The sequence below is a fragment of the Vidua macroura genome, chromosome 1, assembly GCF_024509145.1.
Source record: "Vidua macroura isolate BioBank_ID:100142 chromosome 1, ASM2450914v1, whole genome shotgun sequence".
In the NCBI taxonomy this organism is placed as follows: domain Eukaryota; kingdom Metazoa; phylum Chordata; class Aves; order Passeriformes; family Viduidae; genus Vidua; species Vidua macroura.
The window spans coordinates 85,224,529-85,248,491 of record NC_071571.1 but is presented as its reverse complement, the minus strand read 5'-3'; the positions used below and the strand labels follow the sequence as shown (position 1 = coordinate 85,248,491).

The 23,963-nt window shown below is 38.6% G+C and overlaps 1 protein-coding gene across 2 annotated transcripts in view; it reads left to right on the top strand.

Moving 5' to 3' along the window:
* The window catches only part of COBL (cordon-bleu WH2 repeat protein), a 155,914-nt gene extending 134,009 nt beyond the window's left edge, over positions 1 to 21,905 (top strand). For both annotated transcript variants that reach the window (XM_053991372.1, XM_053991363.1), the window contains 5 exons: positions 8,531 to 8,634; positions 9,883 to 11,888; positions 12,504 to 12,623; positions 14,891 to 15,142; positions 20,607 to 21,905. In XM_053991372.1, the coding sequence (XP_053847347.1) occupies positions 8,531 to 8,634; positions 9,883 to 11,888; positions 12,504 to 12,623; positions 14,891 to 15,142; positions 20,607 to 20,624 (2,500 nt within the window). In that variant the 3' untranslated portion in view covers positions 20,625 to 21,905. The remainder of the gene's footprint in view (positions 1 to 8,530; positions 8,635 to 9,882; positions 11,889 to 12,503; positions 12,624 to 14,890; positions 15,143 to 20,606) is intronic.
* Positions 21,906 to 23,963: the final 2,058 nt, after the last annotated feature.

The window sequence follows — 23,963 nt, the reverse complement described above, 5'->3', positions numbered from 1 at the left end:
GGTTTGCTTTGGGGATTCTTGTTCAAGCAACCGTAATCTAAATACACATACTAGCAATTAGAATATCAAAACAAATGTCAAAACACTCTAGTCCTAGTCTTAGCTCTGCCTCTAACCTGTTAAACCATCTTGGTCTCTCTGCCTGTGAGATCCCCTTCTGACACTGACTGTTTTTTTACAGCAAAAACCATAACACAGCTATCATATCTCACGATACATTTTACAGTGGCTGGTGGAGCAGATTCCAGACCTCAGCTGGAGGTGCCAAGGGCTAAACCCATATAAATAATTGACTACATGCAACGTTTGCCTGTGAATGTTTTAATATTAACTGCTGAGTCTGAACATTGTACTACATAGTTCTCTTTATTCATATCCTTTCTTACGGTTGATGTCTTTGTGTTATGTATCTGTTCACCAAATTTTAATATATAGTGTTAAATGAGTAACAAGAAAACCACAGAGAAGCTGAAATGTTGCTTATGTAGCAGTAAGTGCATCTCATGATCTCACAGTGTTGCAACCCTGTCCTCCCATACCCCCTCTTTTCCCATCCCATGTGTGGTGTCATCACGCAAGCTCCTAGGGGCAGGGATCAGACAATTTTACACGCCTATAAAGCATCATACACACCTACTGTCTGGAGCTTTATAAATAATTATACATTAAAAATTTTGTTAAAATATTATTAGGAATGCTAGGTCATGTGCTCAAAGTTAGGTAACTTCAATATTAAGGCTCTGTGTGTAATCTTAGATTCCCCCCTTTTAACGTCAATTCCCCCCCTTTTGTACAGTATGATAACATCTCTGGTTACAGGGATGGGACTCGATTTTATTTTCTTTCTAATTTTCAGTACTCAATTAAAAAGACAGATATAACACTGTTCACTCAGTTCAAATTCTCTTCTGGAATTAATTAATTACTACTTAATTTCCTTTGGTTCTTTTTATGTTACTCATTGCACTGGTATTCAATGCTATGCAGACTTTAATTAATTTCTCTGCACAGTGCTCATGTGATATGAAGAGGTGGCATTTTCCTGTTTTAGGGAAGGAGAGCTGATGGGCAGAGAGTCAAGGCAGAGTAGTGAACAGATAGCCCATGCCAGGACCACAGTTTTTTTCAGAAGGCTGAGTATTAAATAGAATTTCATGTATCAGAATGTAGCTCTCCTTTTCCTCCAAGCTCTGTTTTTGGAAGACATTTAAATATTTTGGTTGAAATAAGATAATAGTATGATTATGGGCATTATATAAATTGTCATGTGGACTCTCATCTCACAGAGGTATGTAGTTTCTCAACTTTATAAGCAACTGAAATCAGTGTTTTAAAGAGGGTCACTCCTAAGAGTGGTTCCGCTGTCCTGTCTCACAGAAGGAAAAACACTTTAAAATACCAGACTTTTTTTTTTTTAATTCTGAAAATATTTTAAATGTATTGAAATGTTTAAGAAATAAAAGTATTTTAAAATATGAAGGGAACTTTGTAGTTATAAAGATATAAATAAATACAGGCTTCTGTGTGACAAAAAGACAAAATACCTTCTAAAAGTCTGAAAGGGATTTTCCCCTCACTTGAGTGTCTGCTTCAGTAGCCATGAGAGGGGAATATTTTTTCACGTACAGCTAGTAGAGGACATAGGGTGGGGGTGGGGAAACCCTCCAGAGATCAGTTTGTGCTGTGGGTCTGGACAGAGATAATCCCATTTCCTCCCTTTCTCTTGGAAGAATTTGTTACCTTTGGCTCTGGTCAGAGTAGCTGAAGCTGCTGGGAGGACAGTCCTCTTAGTTACCAACCTGAGAAGTACTTGCTGTTTGCTACTGAACTGTTTGGGTTTTGAAGAGTTAGTTTAAAACAAAAGCTTGAAACAATAGAGGTGGGTGAACCTGTTCTGCTTAATTTTCAGTCCATTCACATTCAAATGTTACAGGGTTTTGTATTCCACTTGGGAAGGACAGGACAGAAGGAGAAGTCAGTAGCTGGACAGAATTCAGCGTGGAAGCTGGTCAGAAGAAATAAAAATAGTGAGTGGCAGAAGGCAGGAAGGAAAGAGAAAAACGGCAGTGAAAAATAACAGTGTATGTATGTATTATATATACCTCTGTGCACAAACACATTCTGTATAATTACTTGTCACTTGTAACTATCTCTGAGAAACAGGAGAAAGTTTAGTTCTGTTATTTCTCTATAGGATAGGTTTTTATTATAACTGGGTAGGCCTGTTTTACTTTTTTGAAAATAGTTTCAAGGGGTAGGAAAGTAGAGAAAGGGTTAAAGTAACAGGGAGAACCTCAGGGAAGAAAAAATATTTAATTAAGACCCAGATGTCTGACAGATTTGCACGCCTCTGCTTCTTACATAGTTTTCTTTCCTTATCTCTGGCTTTCCCTTTCCCCTTGTTCCAGAAAACTCTTCAAATTTGGAAACATTTGTGCACTTTTTTGCTGGCAGATCTTCATAGAGGAAAGATATGATGGATATTATGGTTAAGTAATAGATACTCACAGTCATTCTAGGGCAAGAATACTGATTAGCCTTTCTGTTAAACTCGTCCACTGGAAAAATACTGTATGCTTTGGAGCTGTAGAATATTTTAAATATTATAGAGCAGCTTGGGTTGCTAAAGGCCTGATGTTGGCTTACAGGAGAGGAAGACTCTGGTCCTTTTCTGTTTCTATTTTTCTGTGTAAATCAAGAGAAGTTATTTGACTGTACCATCTTTTAACTTTCAATATTGCATTACACAGGTGATGTGACTGTATTAAGATCTAAATCATGCTAGTCCCCTTTCCTGACTTTTTCTGGCAATTCTGTCTGCCTATGGGCTTTCCTGTGGAGAAGCTGTTGCCAGAGGAGGGGGAGTGGGGACGCATCCAGCATTATAGCAACCACAAGCTGCTGCTTATGCAGCAGGACCCTGGAACAGACATATGTCGGGTACTCTGGAAGCTTAAATCACCCTGGTATGTAACAAGCTTAGAGATTTCTAGCATTAGAACAGAAAATGATACTATGCAAAAGCATATTCATTTGCTTTCTATTTAAATTCTTGACCAGTAACCATGGAGGAAAATTGTAAAAGGACCATAAATCCAACTGCTGTTGAAAAATTGCTTCGTTTTCCTCCTTGCCTTTATTATCAGGTTCTTATTGTTAATTGGGTGGCAGCATATCTGAAAACATTACTAGACCTGTGTATTACAGGACTGAAAACCAGTTAAATTCAATCTCTGATAACTTCTATTCAACACAGAAATAAATGCAGTGTAAAGAGTTTTGTTTGATGTAGTCCCACAGAGCTAGAAACAGAACACAAACTAAAAATGGAAAGGAAGTGATGCCTGTACCTTGCTCTCAAAAATTTGTGCAGCCTTTTTTTTAATTGCCTATCTAAGAACATAAAAAAGAAGGTTATCTGGTATTCAACAGAATATGACCATGTGTTTTTTCCCTTTCCTAGTTGCCTGCCAATTTCAGAAATCTTACATCAAACACAAGTGATGACTTTGCTATCTAACCAGTCCTGAATTGTTCAGTCTACAACTTTTGAATTTTAACAGGCTTTGGTTAGAAATTAATTCTCAAGTTCACAAGAGGCAGTAGAAATGGAAAATATCACTGGTCAGGTCATGGCTTAGATGACTAGAAAGTCCAGCACTTATTCTGGCTGCTCTCCTGCTGCAGTTATATTACTTTCTTGAATAGAAATGAAAAAAAAAAAGTTACCTAGCCTTAGAAATGCGAAGAATGCAAAAATGGTCTCTAAGATTGTGGAAACCATTGGTTTATTCAGAAAACAGTTACCTCCACTTTTGAAGAGTACTTTGCTGCATCACTCACAAAAATGAATATATAAAAACCCTGAGTTTACTTAATGCTGTCTTTCTGGCCTGATTGAATAGCAAGTTGTTTTCAAAAAGCTTCAGCCATACTTCCTACAACTTGAAATCCTTCAGCATCAGTCTCTTCTTTAACACCCACCTTGATATATACACAAAGTAGAAGCATTTCTCTTTGCAGCATTTGTGTAAGAGGTGAATATAATGGATTCATTTTAAAGAGGACAAATTGGGATACATAAAGATGGGTTAAAGTAATTCCCCAGTACCAGACTGGGACGGCTGTCTGAGCTGGGAGGGGAGGCTGAATGTTCCAAAGCCCAGTGTTTGGAACTGGAGTAAGCATATTGGTTTTCATGTAGGTCAGTCCCTCTTAGCTGCCCAAGGCTCATGTGAGAAGCTGAATGCACTCAGTGTGCCTCACAGTTGTCACTACATCCCTGCATGTGCTACTGCACAGTATGCCTGTATGGATTTGATTCATTTGCAATGGCTCTGTCCTCCCACCCCACCTCGTAACAGGTTCACGGGAGCCGTGTTCTCAAGTCTTTCAGGATAGCAAATACTGTGCAAAATGAGTGAGATTGCTAATCACGTTCAGTTAACCTGAGAAATGTCTTCTACTAGGCTTCTTCCTACCTGCTGCCATTCAGGTAGGATGCAAGTTTCCCTGTCTTCCACATTAAGTCTAAGAGCCTCAGACAGATGTCTTGAATATCCTACAGCATTTAAAATGGCACCAAGTATCTGCATTTAGATAATTGAATGCCTTCCTCCCTCCCTTCTCTGCAGTTTACATAGCTCTGTGCTGTCTTTAAGCAGTTATGGTGGGAAGTGTGGTCTCTACTTCCGATGCCGTACATGAGGCTCACCAGAACTCCCAAGAAGTCATCAGGGAAATTTGGGTCAGATTTATCATTTATGGACCCACAGGTAAACCTGCTTTGACTATAACAAAATGGCAGACTTTCTCATTGCAAATGCCTTGTCTTACCGCCAGTCTGGGTTTGTTTTTATGCAGCATTTCCAGCTAGTTTTATCAGAGAAATTTCTCTCTTTCTTAGAATGTTAACCTTCTCATAAATTTATATCTCTCATGGCACTAATTTGGTAAAATGCTGCTGTAAGTTTCATTTTGTCTCCAACTGCGCAAATGACTGCCAAGGAGTAATTAGGCGTTGTAGCCTGAGCTCAGTGGAACATTAAATGCTGTAGTTTAGTAGTCACTTTGCTTCGTTCTGTGCTCTTGCACAAATCTCTGCTAATCTACATAAGTAATATGTGCACAGGCTTCCAGGAATCGTGCACATTTGCCATTTCGAGCATGGGCTAAATGCTCACCAGTGCTGTATTTTTAGCACCTCATGTTTTAACCAGGAAGGCAGTGTAAAGGTTATCAAGTTCTTCCCTAAGTCAAAAAAAAAAAAAAAAAAAAAAAAAAAAAAAAAAAAAGCATGTATGAGAAAATACCACTGGTAATGTTTATACAGAATGTAAAACATGGTATCGAAATAAGTCATCTTTTTCTTGGCTTCTGGCCATCTGGCCAGAACAGCTGTTAACAAAAGAAAAGTGTAGAAGGGAAGAAGGCTATGGAAAAAAAAAAAAAAAAAAATTGAGGCCTTTTGTTTTCCTTTCCCTGTGAGAAAGAATCTTCTTAGGCATATTTGTAAGTCATGTGAGCTACTGGAAACTACCAGACTTTCACCTCACAAAACACATAGCCCATTCTAAATTCCCAGTGGTAAGAACTTTAAGAAAAGCCCTTGTGATTAATGTTTACCTTCTGGCTTGCTTTGTAGGTGAGTTTGGAAATGTATCAAACAGTAGCTCTTCTAGAGATTTAGAAATACAGAAGAAAAGATCTGCTTTTTCTGAAGCTCCCTCTATAGCAGCAAATAAGAATCCTTTCATTTTCAATGCATTGTTCTCTTTCCTTCAGAAAAAATGCTTTGAATTGGATATTATCCCTATTGACTAAGTAAAGAGATTGAAGCAGAGATTGAGAGGCAAATTATGTATAGTCACTGCATAAGTGCACAGAGGATAATGAGAAAAGACCACTGCTGACTGTTGTGCCCAGCAAGGAGAGGATCATTTTGCTATGAGGAGTCATTGAAAGATTCCCACTGATAGACATGAGAAAAGAACTGGTCAGTGAAGTGCAATGGACCTATGCTCCACGTTTGAAGCCCAGAAATGCTTGTTCCCATCCCAAATATCTTTTTCTAGACAAATTCCCCATAAAATTCTCAACCCTATTTTTTCCTGTAGAAATTCCAGCATGGACAACCTTAGTAATACAGATTTTGGCTGCATTGTAGAGGATTCAGGCGACAGGAAAATATAATTAGGTACCAAAAGGGTGGTGAGCTGGAATTAGCCTTCATGAAATTAGGTCTCGTGAGTTTACAGATTTTTCTTCCAAGGTTTTGGAAACAACTTCTCCACAGTAGGTCAGAGAATGAGTCTCAGTGTGTGTCACTTACTTGCCTCCAGCTGTGTGCAACTATTCTGCAAGACCAGCTTTGTAAAGAAGAAACTGGTATTTGCTTTCCATAATGGATAGACTTGTTGCTTAGCTGGTGCACAGTTTGAATGGTTCTCCCATTGTAAATGCTGTCTCTGAGTTTGCAAATAAATTGTTTTAAAATGCACTCAGAGTAGAATATTTTTTATTAATTTTGTGAAACTTTCCACTGCAAGAACAATACGAAATTAAGTTAGTTCCTTCTTTCTGCCATCTTCATATTGAGAGTTTTGTTTGCCAGTCTTTTCTCCCAATTCAAATGCTGCAATAAGTGTAAATCTTTTTGTCAGATAGCTCAGATGAATAATCTCATTGATTTATGGAAGCTTATGTGAGTGTGTGTGCGCCTCAGGGTACAGAGGGACTGCAATCCTACAGTGCCAGGTGCCTGCACTGGAGACTTTACCTGATTTGCTCCACTATCCTCGTAATCTGTCAGGGGCAAAACTTGGTTCACCATGAATCTTGCAGTGTAGATGTTGAGCCTGAGCATCATTAGATCACACTGGCTTGTGGGGATGTTCAGGGCTTGTCAAAGCTCAGGTCAGTGGCAGATGCTGGAAGAAATTTTATTCCAGTCGCAGAGCACTCTGTCTCTTGTGTATTTAAAAAAACTAATACTGATTTCTGTCTTAGATTCCAGTTTAGGAAACCTCTTAGTCATATATCAAGCCTTGTTGTCTTGAATTAATCCCATCTGTGTATTCAGATACACAACAATGTGTGTATGACAGTTTTGGAAGGCTTCCTTGGAGGTGTATGTTGTTGTTTTCATTGATATTGCATACATGAAGTCAGCTTTGTAAGTGCAAGGCAGTTCAGGTAAAAGTAGAAGGATTAGGCTGTAGGACTACTACAAAAGATGTAAAGGAGAGGTGAATGCTAAATAAATAATTAAGTAAAATAAAATCAAATACCTGATGTTTCAACATGTCCTTTCAGTTATTCCTGGTATGAACAAGGGAAAAATCAAACAACAAAGTAGCAAAAAATGATGCTACATTGTTGGACAAAATTTACATCATATCAGGAAACACCTTTGCATTTTTATTCAGATTACTATCTTAAAGGGAAGAAGAAAAATGGCATTTTTCAGGTAGTGTTTGGTAAACTAACCAAAAAATCTGTCATGTTTTAGTGTATCTCTGCAATTAAGGGTTTGATCTTGAAAAGGGCAAATCTGCTTCTCCCAGCTAGAGTTAGTTTAAGTGTGGCTGGAATGGAAAGCGACTTTTTCAATAGATTAATCACAAGGGCAAAACTTAGATACAGTGTCACAGACTACAACATCTTAAATTTGGGTGAGGTAACTGAAAGAAATAAATTGTCCAATGTGAAATTCTAGTTTCAATGATTTGGATAAAAACGTTCTGCTGATCAAGATTCTCCTCTAATAAAAAGGAGAACTGTTGTGTACCAGGTTGCCATACAGGCGGCTTTTTGTTGTTGGTTTGTTGTTGTTTGATTTTTCTTTTTTTTTTAATTTTGGGGGGGGGGGGGGGTAGGATTTTTTTGTTTCGTTGTCTTTTTCTTCACTTCTTTTAATAAGCCAAATCAACACTTGGCACTCATTCTGATTTCAGACTTGTCTTAGGTCATTGTACAGCTTCATCAGTTTTCTGGCAAAATCAGGTCCCTTGATGTTTCATTAGAAACTGCTTTCACTCCCTCCCACATCTCAAGATGCAGAGTAATTGTCTAACAGTACTTTGAGTGTACTTATTTTTCATTACCATGCAATTTTTATTTAATTAAGGTGCACATATATTGTTACAGCGGGTGCACAGGATTGTTAGTGGTCTGCTTTAAAACTGTATGGATGTGCAAAACTTTTGTCCTGGCATATGCTGTGTTTTTGCAGTCCAGCTGAAATGCGTACTTCACTCTGAAGCCAGACCATCTATTTGCAGGCTTTATTAATTGTAATCTTTTGATTACCAGCACACTGGGTTTGCCCAAGCCCCATTGAGATCTTTCCTAGATGTGGATGTGTCAGTACGGTAGTTTGTATGTAAGGCTACACATTTTTCATACTTTGGGGAATGAGTCTGAGAACCCCAGTGGGAGCAAAGGGGCTGAAATTATAGTGTGTCTCAGAGCAACAGTGCAAAGTGAAAGAAAGGGAAGAGACTCAATGATTTTCTTCTCCTTCCTTTAGAAGGCAAGATGAAGCAACAGCTTTGGCTAAGCATGTGAATGAAGATACAATCATTGCAGCACAGCTCCAGCAGACTTTGGCTGACCTGGATGAAGATTTAGAAGGTAGGAAAGTGTGCGTTACCTCTGAAGTGCAAAAGACAGAGACGCAGCCAGTGGATGCAGAATCAAGCTGTACTGTTGACGTCCTGTATGTTTCTCACTGAGGTCACAGAGAACAGCTCATGAGCGTGAGGTAGAATGTGGTCCTCCCAAAGTGGCTCCTTTGCTTTAGGAGCAGACACCCTTTATAGGCTCCCACTGAATATTTTTCAAACTGCATGTCAGATTGTTGTTGTGTTTCAGTGTCTTCTACCAAAAAGAGATGAACAGCAGTCAATGGACACATTTTATAGACCAAATTGAGTATAATTTCTCTGACTTCAGTGAAGCTACATCAGTTGTGAATTTAGCTCTGTGTTTAATGAAGAATCCCTCTGTCTTTATTTTATCATTATGAAGTGGAAAAGGATGGAATATTTTTGTACCCAGTGTCTCCTCTGTGTTAACAGGCACATTTAAAAGTTAAATATGGAAAAACACAAAACAGTGGGAGGAGATAAAATGTCATATTGAGCTCCATTTTTTCCTACTGTGAAAAAAACCAACTTCTTTATTATTGTCAACAAATGACATTGTTTGTTTTTTTTTTTTAACTTCCCATCTTCATTTTACTACTTCTGCAATGGAATTGAGTCTGATTTGATTTCTTGTGCGTTCTCAGACACAGCCATTCCTTAGCTTGTGTTGTAACCTTTGATTTATACCAGAAAATTTGAGAGGATATATAGACCTCTTGCACAATGAGGCTTCTGGAGTCACTGGTAATAAAGGGTGAGAAGAATGGAGAAAAAATAAAAGTATTGGTTTTTTGTTTGCTTGTTCAAGGAAATCCTTCAGCTGGACTGTTATTACTAACCAGGTCTGGGAAATATAATTTGGAGTTGCTTGCTGTTTCTTAGAAATATTTCTCCTTTGGAGTCATGTGGCGAAATGTTTATCACTTAGATAAGTTAGTCAAAGATAAGGTATGAACAATAGATGAAATTCTGCTTTCAGCTGCATTTGTGTGTTTCCCACTGGCTGAAGCAGGAGAACTGAAGGAATATTTTGCTGATTCTAATCAGCAACCAGACAATAAGAAGGACCTGGATGTCTCCTTTTTTTGTAACACAGGCATAAAAAAAAGCCTATTACTTAGTGTGTAACTAAAATACATGGTTTGCTTAAACTTGTACCGGCTGTTTGTGTAATTTATAGTCATATTGCCTAAATGCTACCTATATGTAACATTATATGTGTATTTTGCTGCAGTGGATGGTGTCAGTAACTCTGACTCTGACTACACCAGTGAAGCCTTCAACCCACATATAAGAAAAGTTGAAGCCGCCCAAGATGTTTCGATTTCTGTTCCAGTAACAATCATAGATGATGCTCCAGAAGTTAGCACCTCTAACGCATATGAAAACCAAGAGATGAGGATTAAGGTTTCACAGAATATCTCAGCTGACTTTGTTAATGCAAGAAACTTCACAAATAAAAACAATAATGCAGGTTCCTTTGATAAGGGACACACAGATGGTGGAGCTGTATGCAAGGACCTAATATATCAGCAACAATCTGAAAATGAATTCATTACCTTGCCTGTGGAACAGAGGAGAGATATGTTTGAATCTCTCACATCTTCCTTTGAAAAAAGGAATGAAAAGAACTTAAGACTGGATCCCTCTCCTAAAAATGGTGTGAAGTCTGAGGAATGTAAATCCAAGCTGAGTCCATCTCGCTCCAAAGCCACGGCTGAAATCAGTACAGCAAAAGAGAAGCTAAATCCAGTTAATGAATGTAGTAGCAGGGAGAGATCTCTGAAAAAAAGTAAATCAGAGTTAGAAATCAAATGGCCACCAGCAAAAAAAACGGAAGTAGAAGTCACATCAACACCCACATGGTGTCATCGTGCCCAGAATTCAGGATCAACCTATGAACCTAAAATGGGTTTGACAACATTTAAAGTTGTCCCTCCCAAACCTGAAGTAAGACATTTTGATAGAGGAGTTTCAGTCTCCACTGGTGCCATTAGGATAGATGAACTGGGTAATCTTATAGGCCCAAACACCAGTGTTAGTAAGCATGTACAAGGTTTTTCTTCTGATGAAAGTGAGGAAATTCATATTGGGAGAGTGAAGGCATTCTGGAGGTCAAGTTCTATGGAAAAGCAAAGTGATGACTCTGCTGAGCATTTTCCTAAAAAGTCAGCAGTCACCACAAACTCGAAGCCCTTTAATATAAAACATGAACACAAACCTGTCTGTCTTTCAGCTCCAAAACCTGCAGCACCACAAACTGTTACTACCCAGGTAGCTGAAAGACAATCTGAGAATGAAAGGACCAAACCAGCTCTTTCAGTTACACAGTCCCAGGTAACACCATTAGCAGCCCCAGCCGTTTGTAAGGACAAGCTGGAACTCCCGTTCGTAAAGCCACAAAGGAGAACTTCAAGTCAGTATGTTGCCTCTGCTATTGCAAGACACATCAGTGCAACTACCTTTAAAGCTGACCCTATGGAATATAACGAGAAAGATGAAAACAAGCAAGGGACAGGAGAGGTTAAGAATGAAGCAGAAGTTTCACCAAAAAGATGTATTATTGTGGCCAAATATAGCCCTGTGGAAACAGAATCAGCAGAAACAAGAGAAAACCTTTCAAGTATTTTTGCTTGCAGTCAGAAAGCATCCCACAGGTTTACACCTGGTGATAATTCTGGCATGGAAAACAAAGTAGTTAATATCAGGGCATCAAATCAAGCAACTTCTGTGAGTTTCTATAAAAAGAATGCCAGTGTCCCACTTACTAAATCCTCTTCAAAGGGTAACAACAGTGCAGAAGATGATCATGGTTTAAACAGCAAACAAAGTGTAGCAGAGAAAAAGACTGTGTTTGACCAGAAGTGTGAGACTTTGACCCACACTAACTCAGCCTCATCCCTCAAGTCTCCTGATCTCCAAGGAGTCCCATCCTCTTTCAGCTCGCCTTTACGAGTCACTAAATGGTGTCCTGCTAATGGTGTACAAGTTAGTTCACTTAAAGCTTCTCCTGAGCTAAATGGTGCAGCAGCAAATGCAGAGTCAGAACAGGAGGAGAAACCTGATGATTCAGATGTTAATACTGTTGGAGACCTGGATGTTAATGTGCAGACCAATATTTTTGGACCAAAGAAGAAGTTCAAACCTGTCATCCAAAAGCCAGTTCCAAAAGACACATCATTGCACAGTGCCCTAATGGAAGCCATTCAAACAGGAGGGGGAAAGGAGAAACTAAGAAAGGTAAAGTGGAAAGCTTTTTTAATGTGATCAGACTGCAGAGCTCTATATTCACTCTCTCAGACACCAGAGGTTTGGTAACGTGTACAGTTGCTGGTGCGCTGGCAAACGCAAGGCATTTGAAAAATTTATAATGGCAAAATGCAGACCAAGCTGCTGCTTATTCTGCACATCCTGTATATTATGCAACATCATGGCTGCTGCACTAGCTAGAGGAGGCAGAGGGGGCATCAATACAGATAAACGAGAGGTAATTGAGGTTAGTCTAAGAGCCAAACCCTCATTTCAGTGTGTTATGTAAAAACAGGAACACACAGCATGGAGAAAACTTGTAAATACCTGCAATGAAAGAAAATTGCATTTTGTTTTACTAGGGGATAATAGTATGCCACTGACTTCATGCTAAGGGGTTATGGACTGGAGCTCTAAGTACAGCATTACTATCTACACATACCCTTACTGTTCAGTGTGAATAAGGTTTTACAAACAGGCCCAAAAAAAGACAAACTGATTAGTCTTCATAGTTTGCACTCTGGTACAAGTGCCAAAAGGTGTTTCCAAGCTATATCTAAGTAAATACCTAATAACAATGTGAGTTTTATTCCCTTCATATTCTAGGTTTCAAACGGTGCACTAAATGGCAATCACAGGAAACCTTCATACACTGAGCCAGAGAATGAGCGTTCAGCCCTACTAGCGGCAATTAGGGGCCACAGTGGCACCTCAAAGCTAAAAAAGGTAAGGACTCAAGAGGGTAAGTGATCTTTGAAGTGCAGTCTATTCCTTCTAAGTGTTTTGAACAAACCCAAATATCCCACAAATGAAACACTGTGCTGCAAAGAGAGAAGTTGAGGGGGTAACCATATGACAGAAGACCAGATCTGACTTAGGCAGACAGCACAGCAGGTTCAACCCTATTCTCTGCTATAAAACTTAAAAGTCTTTCAAATAGTCTGCTTTTAGCTTAGAAAGAAGCATGTAGAAATCCAAAAAAATTACAGGGAGTGTACATAGAAGACATCAAATGTTCATCATTTTCACATTTAGATTTTTAGAATGGTTTTGGTTGGAAAGGTCTTAAGCATTATCTAGTTCCAACCCCTCTGCCTTGGGCAGGGGCCTCTCCCATTAGACCAGGATGCTCAAGGCCCCATCCAACCAGCCCTCGAATACCAACAGGGATGGGACATCCACAGCTTCTCTGCACAGAGAAGCTGTAGTTTAGGAGTTTGCAGTTGGACTAATATATTTGCATTACCTACCACATATATCCAATCCCAGCTTCCTGAACACACTAGGACTTCTTCATACATGCTGTGTATCTATCTGCTAACATGGTGCAAATTGTATGCAAGTGATTGATATTGATGCTTCATCAACATTCACCACGGCAGGATGATTCCTTCTCTCTGAAAGATTTACCTAACCATTAAAGCATCTCTTATTCCTAATAGCCAAAACCTGCATTGTTCTAGCCTTAGTTTTCTCTCAGTTGACTAATCCGGCCAAAGATGTGTCCTTGGCAAGGAGGTTCCCATTTCCCTCATGCAATGACTCAGTTCATTAGCACATATCCAGATAGCTGGCATGAGATAGAAAAATTCTCTTGCCTGTGTTAGGGAATTACTTCACCCCTCAAATATCCTACTGCCCTTGCTGCAGGTAGGGCACAGCTTCCTCTGAGCCTGTGAGCAGGATGTGCTAAGCAGCAGCAATCTTCACACATACTTAACTGCATTTTGCATTCATTAGAAATAAATAGCAATTTGTGAAAGAGGCTCTGACAATGAAGTCATCACAGAGACTTTTTAGAATACTTTCCTCTGGCAGAGAAGTTTTTGCCATGATTTTAAAGGAAGTTGCCTGGAAACCATATTCTTTTTCACACCATATCACCTGTGCTAGTTAAATCAGTGTGTTTGTGTGTGTACAGGGCGCTATACAGATGTGGTGTCCGTTTCATGTTGTCTCAAATGTTTGCCTTTTATCTAATATGACATGATGCTCATATATATATATTGTGTGTATAGGGAAGGAATGTAATACAGGCGCTCTCTGGATTATTTTAGGGGAGATGAATCCTTTAATTTTTCACCACAAGTTGTGTTTCAGTTTGTCTGAGAAATGAATTATAATGGACCTATTTGGCCCATAGTTCTGAATTTCCTAATAAATGCTGAATCATTGTAATTACTAACAATACATCATGATTGTTACTAGTAATGGTATTAATGGAAAAAAGTATCTCTTGACACAGTTGATGAAAAAGCTGGCTTAGTCTGAAAGACTGTCTTTTGTGCCTGTATGCATTTAAAGTAGGATGAGTTTCCAAGCTGGTAATTTGTGCAAAAATTTTAGTTTCTGAAATTCCACAGAAACACAGTTGGAAGAATTATCAATTGATTTTGTCCTCAGTGCTTTCACGTAGCTGTCTTTGGTATGTTTTGTTTTGTTTTGTTTTGTTTTGGTTTGGGTTTTTTTGTTTGTTTTTAAGTATGGCTGGAAACTTTAGGTTTAATGGCTTTTTTTTTCAGTGAAGCTATGTCTGAGAGCTCAGATCTGGAAGAGCTTCCCTGTCATCTGAGATTATTTCTGTGCAGCCCAGACTGCAAAAAGTAATCATATTCCTGGGTGGCTACTGCAGCCTTAATATATCTTCCTGATTCCAAAACCCTTGTGGTTGTTTCCAAATTAATACCAAGTCCAACTTTCTCTCTTACCTTACATGCCAAGAAGAGTTACAGGATGCTGAAGCTCACAGTAAATAAAGATTGAGTTTCTGAGACAGACTCAATGCCAATTCCTCAATGCTGGTAATCAGCCCAGCTGAGTGATGTGACTGAGTAGTAACAGATGTTCAACCCCATGAGCAAACAAAAGTTCTGTGGGTTCTACATCATCCAAGAAAAGTGAAATTGGGGTACTGAAAGTGAATCAAATGTCAAATAATTACAGTTTAGCCATGCTTGATATTAACCACCTTCTTTCAACTGCATGATGAGCAGATCTCCTCATTGGCCTCCCAAGAGCTGCAGCGTTTTAGGGACGCAGAACGGTCCTTGCAGAAGGCAGAAGACCTTCAGGAAGAGCAGCTGTGTATTCCACCTGCCCCTGCCCAGCCACCACCACCACCTCCCATTCAGCTGTCAGCAGCAGCTCCTAAATCCTCTGCCACAGCCTCAGGTAATCCAATGGAGGCAAGGCAAGCCCTATTGGAGGCCATTCGCTCTGGTGCCGGAGCAGCAAAGTTAAGAAAGGTAAATGTACTTTCATATTATACTGTGGTTGAAACAACCTATGCTTGCTGTGTTTTCAGAACCATTTTTAAGCTCTTCTAGGCAAACATTTCTTTCTTCCATCAGAAGATACATGCACTGTTTCCTCTAACTGAATCAAAAATCAGGCATGTATTTGAAACCTTTGAACAGCTAATGAAACACACCCATGCATATAGGTAACCATGTGAACAGACAATGTAATTTATTAAAGAGATCATCAAGAGCATGACTATAATTTCAGAAAGCATTTTCATGACCATTTCATTCTGTATTATCTGAGATAATACTGGATGTCCTTTAGACAAGATGAGCCTAAGAAAGATCAGATATGAGGCCCTGAAGCAAATTTATAAATAAACATTCTCTCCTAACTTCCATAGTGTGTCCTAGACCTTGATTCCCAATACTTAAACCTTGTTCACATGTGCTGAGAGCTGTCAGTGAAACTGTGAGGTCAATTTAATGTCTGCCTGAACTTTATTAATTGAATTATCTGTGTTTCACTTTTGTGGTTAGATGTGAATCGGTCAACTCCCAGATGGCTAAATGCTCAGTTGCCTGTGTGTGATTTTTGGAGTAACTTTACTTATCTCTTTGATCAAAGTTTGTTCTTCCCAATCTCAAATTACACTGTGTTTCTAGGTAAAGAGAAGCAGATTAATTGTCCTGAGTGGAGGCATCCCAATATTGTACTGCAGTATCCAAGAATAGACTTTGATCCAAGGACTTAAGAGAATGTAGAAAAGCAGATGTAGCTTTCCCAACATATGAGTTAGCTGATGCCAACCATAAACGTGTAAATAGACTTTAATCTTGCTCACTTGTCCTCTTTTAAATAATTTAAAAACACATTTAAATTTTAACATTCAAAAGTTGTCAAAAAAATCTGGTTTCTGATCAACCAGAAATTCCACAAAATCGGACAAATGGCACAAAAAAATCAGTGTTTCAGGGAAATTTACATCAGCATGGTCTGATTACATCAGAAACCTGGATGTGCAGTTAATTTTTCATGTGAAAAATTACATCTATGTTATGCATATAATTATGAGGAGCAGCTGAGTTCACACTTGGTTTGTTCAACTTGGAGATGGCTGAGGAGCAACCTCATTGCAGTCAGTGCTTTCCTTGAGGAGGGCAGCTGAGCTGAGGGCACGATCTCCTCTCTCTGGTGGCCAGCAGTAGATTCCAAGGGAATGAAATGTAGCTGTGTCAGGGGAAGTTCATACAACAGTAGGAAAAGGTTCTTCCCCCAGAGAGTGGTTGGGCACTGGAACAGGCTCCCCAGGGACCTGGTCACAGCACCAGCCTGACAGAGTTCAAGGAGCAGCTGGACAATGCTCCTAGTCATATGGTTTAGTTTTAGGCATTCCTGGGAGGAGCAGGGAGTTGGACTCAATGATCCTTATGGGTCCCTTCCAATTTGAGAAATTCTGTGATTCTAAGGCTACAAATGATGAAGAAGTCAGTCCTTTATTTCCCCACTTCACCAACTGACAGAAAAAAATGGGACTTGAACATTCAAGGGTACTTCATGCAGTTGTTTTCTAGATAGTTCTTCCAACTGCATTGCTCTTGCAGAAGTCTCTGAGGGGGATCCATAGCTCTACTCATGAAAACAAGTCTTTATCATATCTTTGGGGATTTATTTCAAAACACTTGGATAACCAGTGCAGGTCATGAAAGTGCCCCAGATAGACTGATGTATTCTGCTAAATACTGTGCCTGTCTTGTCTCATTTCCAAGACAGAATAATTTTTGCTACTTTTGACATTGAAACAACAGAAGAGTACATCTCTTTATATAGGTCTCTTATGAAAATAAAAGAGAGCAGTGTTTTGTCCAAGACAGAGTATGATTTTCTTATTACTGTGCTGTCCTTCCAGATATTGGATATGCAAGCTAGTCTTATGTATGCCAAAGTCATCATGACACTTTGACATCTGAGATCTCATGCCCTTGATAACTGATTAAAGTAAAAATGTTTTCAGATTTCTGAAAAGGCTTTCTATCCAGTGTGTTTTAATATCTCTTCTAGTTTTATGCATTATATTGAGAGCCAAATTCTGATCCTTCCCTGCAGTTGGAAAACTTGTGAGAGCAAAAGTTGAATCCATAGAAGAAAGAGAATACATAATAGCTGGATATCAAGGTTTTCTTCCTTTATCCATGCCTAAGGAACACTGAGTTTTTTGTAGGCAGTGGCTGACAGTTTGCTTTGTGCCAGGGCTGAAGCAAATTTTTTCTTTGTTTTGCCTCCTCTGTCAAAGTTCTGTGATGTGATTTGGAGATCTGAGCACAGCACTGTTTTTGGCTTTGCTTTCTGGAAGATTTTGGTTGCAGCAACTAGACAGCAGAGTAGGTAGTTCAGTTCAGTAATGGCATCTGTTTCTCTTCCATTGTCTTCTCAAAGTCTTCTGGGACAAAGGCTTCTGACAGCAAAGTCATTTATTTAGCTAATATTGTGGAGAACTGGGAAAAAATCTGCGTTGCTGACAGCAAAGTCATTTATTTAGCTAATATTGTAGAGAATTTGGAAGAATCTGTGTTGCATAATTATGCGTGACTCGGTGCTTATTTATGTGGGGTTAGTTGCAATGGAAGTAGATCAAACATAGCTGTCATGGGAAGCAAATGTAAAAAGCAACCAATTACCTAGATAAGGAGCATCCCAACAAACATTTGAGCTCAAGTATTGTCTGTGAAAAGGCAGCTCCTCCACTCCTCCCCTGATTACACAGCTGTTTGCTAAAGTCATGAACTTTAAGGTTAAAAAATTTGCTGTGCAGGAAATGAGGAGAGAAGTTGCTGCAGGCTGACCTTGCTTTGCTGAGAGTCAGGGTCTGCACAGCACAGTCTCTAATTGGGTCAGCCAAAAGAAACCAGAGCAGAAATAGATGCTTGAGGGAAATGCCAAGTAGAGGTAAGATAGTATTTGTATAGCTCTCCTCTCTTGTCCTTAATCCATTTTTTGAAGTACTGTGCCTGTTTGGGCAAATAAATCACTCTTTGTTTTGAAGAAATAGCTTCTGTTTTATTGCACTGTTGCTGTCCACAGACTCCTGAAGGAAAATTTTTGCAGGTGCCAAGCCCAGTTGAACCTGCTCAGTCAAATGGTTCATCTCTAATGCAGAGCATTTCAGAGACCTGCCAGAAAGTGGTTACACTACAGATCCTACCCAAAAGAAAGGGAGACACAGATGTGTTACAGGAATGGCATGAATTTACCAACCTGGAAGAGATCTGACAATGTACAAGGAAGTAACCCTTTCTTCCAATTTTTAGAAATGGTCTGTCAAGGAACCTGATAGGTGTTCGACACATCCAAAGTGTAACAGCAAGTCAGGGGGGTGGCATCAAGTGAAGCCACCAGCCATGATGGGTTCCCTGGTGCTTTTGGTGGTTACTTACAAGGAATGAACATGTCTCACTAGCAAGAAGGTTGTCCCAGCCATGGGGTCTGCCACACGAGCAAAGGAGAATCAGTTGATCTAGGAAGTAAACAGCTCCTCTGAGACCAAATTTTGGCTAATTCTGGTGGACAGAACTCAGGTCATAGAGCTGTACCATTTAATGTTCTGATTTTAAAAGTGAACTAGTGTTTTCCTTAAATTGTGCCAAACACTATCATGTAGTTAAGATCTCTATGTGCAGTTTTTAACTTCCTATTTGCCGTCTCATAAAATGCAAGATAATGTAGCTAGATGTCTGAAATTCTCTATATCAATGGATGTGTATTTTTTGTGCTTATGTAACTTGCCTTGGGATTTACCATGACTATTTGTGGAAAAAAAAAAAACATAACTACACATGCAAATAACCCATTAGATGTCTAGCTGTAGGTATAGTTGCAGCACAAGTCCATGCAGGATTAAAAATCTTACTCAACAAAGGGAAGCTATAAAAGTTGCTTTAGTTTATATGCCATATACTCATTTTAGGTAGAGTTGTACCCAGGGATTTGGTAGAAATATTGCAGGGGAATTTGTCTGCACATGATGGGGAAAGCAAGTCTGAAGAATAGGCTATTGCTCTTGGTAAAGTGATTGCTTCAGACCACTTTTTAATGGTATGTGCAAGGGAGATTCTGCAGATTCCATGTATTTTCCAATAAAGATTGGAATTGCACCAAAGTAGTTTTTTCTGTTTGTTCACTGAGATTTTTAAAAATTAATTTGGCTCCATCACAGTTCTCACAAGCATTCGTGGTGATGTTTGGCATCAGCATTAGGTCACGTCAGCTCTTGATACGTGCAGTGTATCATTCTGTTGGCAATCAAAGGAGCCAGGTAAGATAATTACTACACCAATTGCAAGGAGTCCCTGTGTTCTCTGGGATAATTTGGAGCTGGTTGTCAACAAGTAATGTGTCGATCGGAATTATGTCATGTTGAGTATCTTCTAGGAAGCATGGCCTAGTTCCATACCTTTATGTGAAGCAGTGGACTATTCTTCTTGCATAAGCAGAGAAGTATAGTTGTGAATGAACAAATACTGCTTCTTATTATCAGTCTCTGTGGGTGCAATGAAAGAAATTACAGACTCAAAGCCACAGTCGATCTAGGCTTTGGTGTGCTGGAAATGAGGCAGGAGGCCCAACGATAAGGTTGGCCAAGCTTGATATACAGGTAGTCAAATGAGCTTATGAAGTGATTCTAGTTCCCATGCACAGTGAGAGGCAGGCATTTGCATGCTGTTACTCTGTTTGAAAAAGGAAGATAAAACATAATTTGAACTCTTCACCTTGCTAATAATTTATACCATGACCTATTTTTTTCCTCAAGAGTAAGGGTCAAAATGGAAAATTTAGACTTGATCAAATGCATTATTCCTGTTTAGCTTTTGTGGTGACCTTAATGTATATCTCTCTGATAGAATCAAAGCTCAGTAACTTTGAATTTGGAAGAGCACCTTAGCATATGTATTTAAAATTAAGCATATGCTTAGATGACCTGAGGACTGGGAAAGGAAGATAAGCATTTGTGTAAGTGTTTTCCTGAATCAAAGCCACTGGGAGTTTCCTTTATTCAATCAGAAAGCAAAGTACTCATCAATTCATTTTTATGGCCAGTGACAGCTAACCAATAACAGAACAGATTTTGGCTGAAAGATGTTGCATACTTGCAGCCTGGGCTTCATTCCACAAATGAAGGAATTTCACAGAAAAATGCATCACCTATGCTCCAGAAATAACACAATTGCAAACATAATACCTAAGGATGTCTGAGGTGTGGGTTTTTTAGGGAAGGATAGCACTTTTCATTAGACCAAGTGATATATCTAGAAAAAAAAAAAAAAAAAACAGATAAGCTTAAGTAGTCTCAAGGAGCAGATGAAGAAACCAAGCTTGAAAACAGCCCCACGGGAGAATGTTTGGTTAACAATGTCAACAGTTGGAGGTTTAAAAATATCTTGAATGATCATGTGCTTTTCTTTGTTACAGGTCCCTCTGCTCGTTTGAATCATGTAAAAAGAATAGGTAACTGGAAAATCTAACCCTGTATGCACCCATAATCATCATTCAAAGTCTGAAGTGGCAAAAAAACATCAAGAAGTTTAGTTTATTCTCTTGACTACAAGCCAAAATAAGTTGTAGTTAATTTTCTGTGTGTTCCTGCATAATGGTTCTAAGGGGAAAATATGTTGCTCTTCTGTAAAGCTTCTGTGCCAAGGAATTGTGTTTTGCCTCTGAATATTTAAGGTTGCCAATAAACTATTCTTGTTGGCAGGTTAATAAGAATATAAACACTGTGCAGTCCCGTGTTAATACTTAATTGTGTTTATGGGCAAAACTAAAAACTTTGCTAGCTATCTGAAAAGTAATTCTCATTTCCAGCTGTTAAAAATATGTAAGTGTTTCAAACTATTCACTTGCTTCTTTTTTGATTTCAAGAAGGGCTGTAAACAATTAGGGTGAAAACCAGAGTAAAGATCTATAAAAAACAATCACAAGAAAAAAGTTAGGATACCTAAATTGTCATGTGCTGGGGTCACTGGTTTTTAAAATTAAATTAACTTTGTATCTCTGCTGGAGCTCTGAGAAAGCAGGCAATCAATAATGAATGTGAGACAGTGTCTGTTGAAAAGTTACTTATGGGGTATGACGTATAGAATGCTAATGTGCAGAGATATGCTGAACCCTGGTAACAAACATGGAACTTTAAAAATATTGAGCCACCTTAAAGGATCTCTATTTGCAACAGACTGTGAAGGTTATAAATATGATTCAGAGTATAGAGGTCCAAGATGTAGAATTCATTCTGCACTGTAAAATGAAGTGGAGCTGGTTTATGTCAGTAACCAGGACTTTTGTGGTCTATTGTTCAGGGCATGCATAAGTTGGCCCTTGGTTTCTAATGTGTATGGCTGTTGTATGTTGTCTCACAAGTATTTATAGCAGCATTTTTTTCAAATGTTAACTACTTTGGTAGTTGTTGTTGTACATATTTTGAAAATATTTCGTTAAATTGATTAACTTAAAAAGGACAAATGAAAATGCTTTTTCACATTTCCTATATTGTAATGAAACTGAAGAAGAAGAACTTTGTACATTTACATTTTTATAATCACAGACTACAATGGTGGCAGATTTTTTCTTTAAGCTGGAATTTAAAATGTATAGCTATGGACTGTTGAAAGCACGAGAATATTTAGCCATCTGCATTTAATGTGACTATATATTATATATTATAAAATATTGATGTCTGTTAGTGCCACGAATAAAAACAAAATCAAAATCTGACATGACTTCAAAGGCTCTTTTTTTGTCAAATATTTTCCATTTACTGAAAGAAATTAGAACTAGAAACGGACTTCAGCAAACCAGTGTGCTGTGTTCACTGTCTCATGTCTAACATAAAATATCTCAAGCCAGGAAAGTACTGAGAACTAACAGTTTAGAAGTGCAGTAGAAATCACCAGCTTGGATCAATATGTGAGTTATATACATTTCAGCAATGATGGAGTACTGGTAATGTTCCATTTCCTCATTAGGAAGCTTATATATTCAAAATTAAGGTGCTCTGTTGCACCCTATGATAAATAAGAGCACCTCTGTTGATTGTGATTATCCTTCATTTGCCTTTAAAGTTTTTTCGGTGTGCTAGAGACAGAAGCAGTACCGTGTTGAAAATGCTATCACAGGAAAGGATTCAGTCACTCATAAGTTTAATGCTGTAGATATTCCCCAGAGCAGCAAATACTCCTTTCTTGGCTGGCTGCTGCAAGCAAATTTCAGTCCATCTCTCCTTCTGCTTGTTCTTCGTGTTGCCTGAAGGCCCTGGGTGCATAGCCCTTCTTCCTAACACCCTTTTATTGTAATAAGTTCTATGAGTACTTACTTTTCAATGGTAGGGATTCAAAACTGGATTTTTGGACAATAACATTCTCTAGGTCTCACAATGAAAAGGTTCTGGTTCTGGATGCTGGCACTATATAGAACTAAAGTTTCTAAGTTTTATTCATAGATAAACTTCTGGGTAAAAGCTATAAAAACAGCTACAAGATAAGATGTCATCTTCACTTTGACAGAAAAAAAAATTACAAAGACCCTGATGGCTCAGTCACAACTCAAACTAAAAATGGAGGGGAAGTTCAGCTACCTATAGTAGGAAGCCTAGGCTGATATTCATTCCCTTCTCATGTTAATGAGAATTGTGTCCACTCTTAAACTGTTATACAGGTGCTGTTGAACTCTTGGTAGTAGCTCAATTTAACCCCAGGTGAATTTAGATTAGATATTAGTAGATTTTACTGTAAACCCATTTATTTATAATGAAGTCTAGTTACCAGTATGACCCTTCCATATAGTAACTTTCTGTTCATGCTTTTAGTAGTAAATCATGGTTAGCTCATCCTGTAAAAGAAAAACCCTGAAATGTGTCTGGTAAAGACATGCCCTTTTCAGCACCAAGTTTTTTCATCTATATGGCTGCTCTTACTCTCCCACACTGTGTGCTAGTGCAGACACAGCCTGTGTCTAGAGATGTATGTGCTGCCCAGGTTACACCCTGACATGTCCTGTCATGGCACAGTCTGCAAGCTCCTTTCTTTTTTGAAGGACTTCAAGAAGGACAGGGAGCTCCCCTTTTCCTTAGTGTCTCTCCACCTAGATTGTCCCCACATGCTCTTGCCTCAGTTCAACCACAGGAAAGGCTTAGATATATGCCTGATTCATCCAGCCCTTTATATATTTTTTTTGGTAAGAGATTGAAATTAAGTGAAAAAATGGTATCACCACGGAAACTGAATGGATAATTTGGGTTTGATATCTTTATTTATTGTATAGGTGTAATTCAATGTTCAGAGCTTAAAGATATCCAATCTCATGTCTCAAAAATTTCTACTTCTTCCTTCCCTTTTTTTACATGTTTTTATTAATTTTTTTGAACTTGAGTTTAGAGTAATTGTCAACCATTAAGTCAGCTCTCATTAGATCTCTCTGATTAGATAATTAATTTTAAATAATACTGGTTATCTGCACAAGCTATTTGATTTAGAGGAGTTCATTACAGATTTTTTTTTTTAAAGACAGCCTGTTAACATTAGTCATGCAAAGTATTGGACCAAAGGACCTCTTGACATGCACATCAATCTACAGAGTTTCAAACATGGCAGGGTTCTACTTCCCCAGCTCATACAAGTGATTTGTACTATTTATGCTACATTTGCCACAGCCAAAAATTGGGACTTCATCAGTGTGTAGGAGAAAGAAAGAGAACAAGAGATGCATTTATGAAACAATGGAAAAAATTACCCTGAGATAGTTTTCCCTCTAACTTCTTCAGAAAAGAAAGAAGCA